Source organism: Capsicum annuum, unplaced genomic scaffold (assembly GCF_002878395.1).
Source record: "Capsicum annuum cultivar UCD-10X-F1 unplaced genomic scaffold, UCD10Xv1.1 ctg81288, whole genome shotgun sequence".
Taxonomy (NCBI): domain Eukaryota; kingdom Viridiplantae; phylum Streptophyta; class Magnoliopsida; order Solanales; family Solanaceae; genus Capsicum; species Capsicum annuum.
The window spans coordinates 1-5452 of record NW_025891998.1 but is presented as its reverse complement, the minus strand read 5'-3'; the positions used below and the strand labels follow the sequence as shown (position 1 = coordinate 5452).

The 5452-nt window shown below is 31.8% G+C and overlaps 1 protein-coding gene and 1 pseudogene across 1 annotated transcript; both read right to left on the bottom strand.

Annotated features, from left to right (window-relative positions):
* Positions 1-247: 247 nt before the first annotated feature.
* LOC107839610 lies at positions 248-2655 on the bottom strand (annotated as a pseudogene).
* A 1995-nt stretch (positions 2656-4650) lies between these two features.
* LOC124895317 lies at positions 4651-5190 on the bottom strand. Its single transcript, XM_047405754.1, has one exon. It carries the CDS (start codon positions 5188-5190, stop codon positions 4651-4653), a length of 540 nt encoding a protein of 179 aa, XP_047261710.1.
* Positions 5191-5452: the final 262 nt, after the last annotated feature.

Below are 5452 nucleotides of genomic sequence, written 5' to 3'. Positions count from 1 at the left end.
ACTCAACTAAAAATACTACAGCTATGAGGGCCCAAAAAACTTGGATTCATCTTGTAGCACAGGATCTAGTCAAAATAATCGAATTTTCATTAGTTTCAATAGTCCTCTTTTCTGTTCAACTTTCCAACCTTTTCAAAATAATTGAACATTACCAATTGTGTTTAGGCAGAGTTTGTTTGTATGTAACCCAAACTTTCTCAATAGTCCATAAAGAGGAAGTTTTTTTTTAATTTATTTTGCTTATGAGTTTGGAATTCTAAGTTCCCGGGTTCTTATTAATAATAATTTGTACAGATTCAAATAGATTTTCTATCCAGACAAAAACAACCATTGAACTAAAGCTACTGGATTTAGACAAACTCATAGCGGACATGCTAGCGCCGCCGGCTTCTAAATTCTAATTACTTTGGAAGAGGGATTGAACAACACAAGAAGATGCATCCAAATTTCGGAAGGTAAAGAAGTTCGCTTCTTATATTATTTGATGACTTCCCTCGTTTTGGAATCTCCTGACACTCCCTGCTAATTAGATGGCTTTTCTTGTGGTGAATTTGTAGTTGTTCTTTACCATCCAACACATTTCATGTTTAAATCGCGTTGAAATATTAAAATTTCATCTATTATAATATGTTTAAGTCATAAGCGGCCCTTAAACTTGTCCGCATCTTTCACTTTGACATTAGAACTCAAACTTATTTCTATTGGACATTTATACAACTCGAAAAATATACCAATTGGATACTTTTGCATCTAAACATTTTTTAAGAAAATAGTAACTTTCGTCGTATCAAACACCTCTTAAATCTTTTTAATTTGCACCAGCCAAGGCTGCAGCATCTTTAAATCCCCTGAAAACAGCTTTGACATCATCAGGCTTAGCAAGACTTTGTTGAATAATAGGGACTTGAATGAAATTGTTGATCCATGCATGTAGACAAGGGTATTTTCTTGAATCCATTGCTTTGAATTCGCCAACTTCTTCTATATATTGGAACCAGTAAGAAATCCAACCAGCTACTATGTCAAGGTACCCTATTTTCTCCCCACCAAAAAACTTTTTCCCAATTATCTGCCCTTCAAGGAGACGTAATCCCTCTTCCACTGATTCAACCCCCTCTGCTTTGGCTTCTCCAGAGGAGAAAAATGCCTTCTTGGCTGCTTCATAGAACTGCACTAAAGATAAATTAATAATAATAATTTTAAAAAGAAATTAAGAACCTTGAATAGCAATTTGTTTGTGTATAACCAAAACTTGCTCAATTGAGAGACACAACCACTAACTAAGAGCCTTCTCGTTATATTCAGATAATAGTAGCATAAACATTCTAGGACGATAGAAAAAGTTATTAAACCGTTAGCACCGCATAAAAATATTCCCCTGGAGTAGTTGCTAATACGAATAAGAGAAACGGCTATATAGACAGTATAGGCTTCTTCACGTGATTCAATAGTTCTAGCTAACCACTTGCACCAGTATATCAATAATTAAGTTAGTTGCATGGCATAATATTAAGATCCATTGCATCCTTCATAAGAAGTGAGATTAGTCGTTTGCCAGAAAATACGACTAACTATATGATACAACAAATTGAAAATTACCTCGCCATCGATGAATCGAGCCCAAAAACGAGCAGAAGCTCTTTGAAAAGGATCAATAGGGAATAGAGGATTATATGGCCATGTCTCTTCAATGTACTCAAGAATAACAAGTGATTCACACAATGATTTTCCAGCATGAACAATAACAGGCACCTTCTTATACACTGGATTAAGTTCCACAAACAATGGACTATTCCTGCTAGATAAATCCTGCTCTATAAATGCATAGTCAATACCTTTTAGCTTAAGTACGTGCCCACACTATTCTTTGAGTAAATAGACTTTCTTTTGTGCCTAGAAGTTTCATATCTCCTCTCTCCTCCATTATTAACAATTTCTCAAAAAATATTATAATGTGAGGTTTCAATTGGATACCAATATATAGCTTTTTTGTTTCACTTTTTTGGTGAGTCGATGAATTAGTAAGTTATTCTATGCAAAATAAGATAAAAAGCTTAGGGACAATGAACAATGAACATGCACTAGCTAGCTTTATGTCACATCTTATTGTGTGTTGGAAAACTACACGTTACCACTATGTTCCTTTTTTGAAGGTTTGTGATTTACTGGTTATTTAAGGGAAAACACAAAAGAAACACAGAAAAGGAAATAGCGTTGCCTCTTTTCTTCTGGGATTTATATAGTTAATTTTGTGTAAGGTCATTCAAGTATTTAGAAAATCTTTGTTTTGATAGTCAAATATTGATGGACTAACACAACTCTTTACCCGATTCGGTTTCAGTCGAACAACTGAGTTCCCTACTACTTTTTGTATATTACATTCCTTTGAGATATATATAGTGTTTTTCCCATTTCACTTCTAAAGAAGAAGAATTAAAAGGTACATTGGAGAGGCTTTTGTTAATGAGCATGACCATTGTCCATTGATTTTACTTTCATTTTGGTTCTGTATATATATTTCTTCTGTTTCTTGACATTGATAAATTAATTCACCACTGGAATTAAATCTAATAGTACAACAGTAAGTTCAAATTCTTTTAAGTTATTCTCCTATATACAGTGATTGATCTGTCTGGTTAGCGTAATTTTACTACATCACTTTGAATTTTTTATTATAAATCATTTACGTATTAGAAAATTTGTAATATTTTATATAAAAAATAAAATAAAATAGATATTTATGACATAATTGCTTCAATCGTGATTTTACGATATCATCCATAATTAATTATTATAAATCATCTAAATATTGAAAAATTACTACTAATATTTAATAAAAAGGATAAGATAGACATAAAATTATAAATTAACTCGGTGTCTTATATGGGCCCGCTTCAACTCTTTTCACAATTAAAAAAAAAACATATATTGAGTCTGTGCTAACACGGAACCCTCTATATCTAGGGGTGTTCATGGGTCGGTTTGGATAGGTTATTGGTCAAAACCATAACCAAACCAACTTAGTCGATTTTTAAATTTCTAAAACCAAACCAAACCAACACAAAAAAATAATCGTCGGTTTGGTTCTTATCGGTTTAGTTCGTTTCGGTTTGATTTTCGATTTATAACTTTAGTTAATGATAAAAGTTGAAATTTTTCTTACAAAAATCTAATCCAACATATGAGATATCAATCGAGTGTTGTTCCTCAACCTTAAAACTAAGATATCAATTTAGTGTTATACTTAGTCAAAGCCATGAACAACACCATACAAACGCTCCAACAAAAGTATTTAAAAACTACATATAAGAGAATGATATGATAAACTCCCCAAAAGGTAAACACATAAATTTTTTGCTCAATAGGGACCAAAGAGAAAGTTCAAAATTAGTGATTAACTATAGTCTAATAAAACTCACCTATAAAATCCTATAAACAATAAGATAATTTTCACAATTAGTATCATTTGTCATTCAAAGTGCGAAAATCATATATAATCTCATAACGTATCATCAACTAGATGGAGACATATGATTAAAAGTGCCTAAAGTTAAATTCATGATTAAAATTTAAAATATAAAAAGTATTTATATTTTATTTATGAAGAATATATAAATAATTTATATATGCATATGTATGTGTGTGTATACATATATATATGTATATGTATATATATATATAAGTTTTTACCGGTTCGGTTTGATTATTTTATCGATTATTTTAGAGTAAAATCCAAACCAAACCACATAAGTATCAGTTTTAAAAATTTAAAACCAAATCAAATTCCATCAAATATCAGTTTTTTTAATCAATTTAGTTTGATTCGCGGTTCGATTTGATTTTTAACCAAACTATGAACACCCCTATCTATATCTAGTATATATAAATTACATGTAGCACTAATTTGCTATGGGGCCACTCTTTGTTCTAATGAATAGAGAACACGAGAAGCCAATATGAAACTTCGAAATTAAAAAAAAAAGATAAAGAGTTTAAGTTCTATCATCTTCGCTCCACGAAATATGCTACACTATCAAGTACTTTGATCTGCTATTTCAGATCATTCAATTATTTATATAAAAAGTGAAAAAAAGATTAGCTAACCTGCAATAGCAAGTCAAGTTTACTTGATAGTGTAAAATATTTTATACACTGACAATGCACAAAACTTAAATTTAAAAAGTAAACCAGAATGCCTATGTAAACACATGTTAAATATAAGTATAGTTTTTCCAAGCTCAAAGTACAACGTAGAGTAATATTTACAACGATCTTTACAAAAGTAGTCGGATAGATCCACAGTTTACTTTTTTCTAACCTGTAAGCATACACATATTATACATGAATGATACATAATGGACGACTTAGTATTGTATGCACTACCTGTATACGAGTATAGTATACAAGTAGATCTTTTTTTAAGAGCATATTCTAGCTAAAGCATTGTTAACCTTTTTCAATTCCTATAAGGTACTTTTCCACCGTTTCAGTTTTTTATGTTTTTCTTCTTGTTTTTTTCAAGTTATCTCGAAAAGAATTTTTCTTTTTAATCTAACAACCATTTAATTTCAATATTGTAAGTGACATACTTAAGATTACAACACTAAAAGATACTAATATCCTTAATGACAACCATTTAGTTTTTCTTTCTCATTGATTTTCAATATCAGCTCCTTGATGTGTAATAGCACATGAAATATGAGCATCAAATTCGCAAGAGCTGCAATGGTAAAGCCACCCTTTATAACTAGGCTTTTTGCATAAGTCGCATTTAAAATCATAGGGTGGACAGAATTCTAAGTCCAGTTTTTGGCAATGGGATGGCAGTTCCATTGAAAGAGGTAATGCTAATGAGCATAGTGTGTGATAATAAGTGGAACATTTTGCACAAGCGTAACAAAAGCCGGTGATATCTTTTCCACACGCGTTGCATTTGCATTTGGTGCCCGAGTAATGATCAATCGATGAAGAAGGTGTGGCTAGTAGAGTAAGATGGTGGATTGGACCCACTAGATGCTGCAAATTCTTAGGCATGTTGAAGCATCCTTGATGAAGGAAAAATAAGCATCTTTCGCATTTGTAGTGGAATTTACCAGGCAATATAACATCCTGAACAAATTGCATTTCCTTTGGGAGGAAGTTTATTGATGCACAGAAGTTGATGTCTATGGCTAAAATGTTGGAATACATTATTCTCCTCTGGCATTTCCATCATATGTTACACCTCAAGGAACTTTTATTGCCCCAATAATCAGTACCAGATCCCCTTCTTTCGTCCTCATTAAAAGCGCGGTTTGTGGCAACTTGTTTGTTTGTTCATTTTGTTTACTCTTTCTTGGAGTCATCGGATGAGGTGAAATGTTCAACTCTCTTGTTACAAGAAAATGCTGCTATCAAGTAGTTTCTTCCTAAGTTTATATTCCTATATTCTTTCAGGAATATATAACATGCC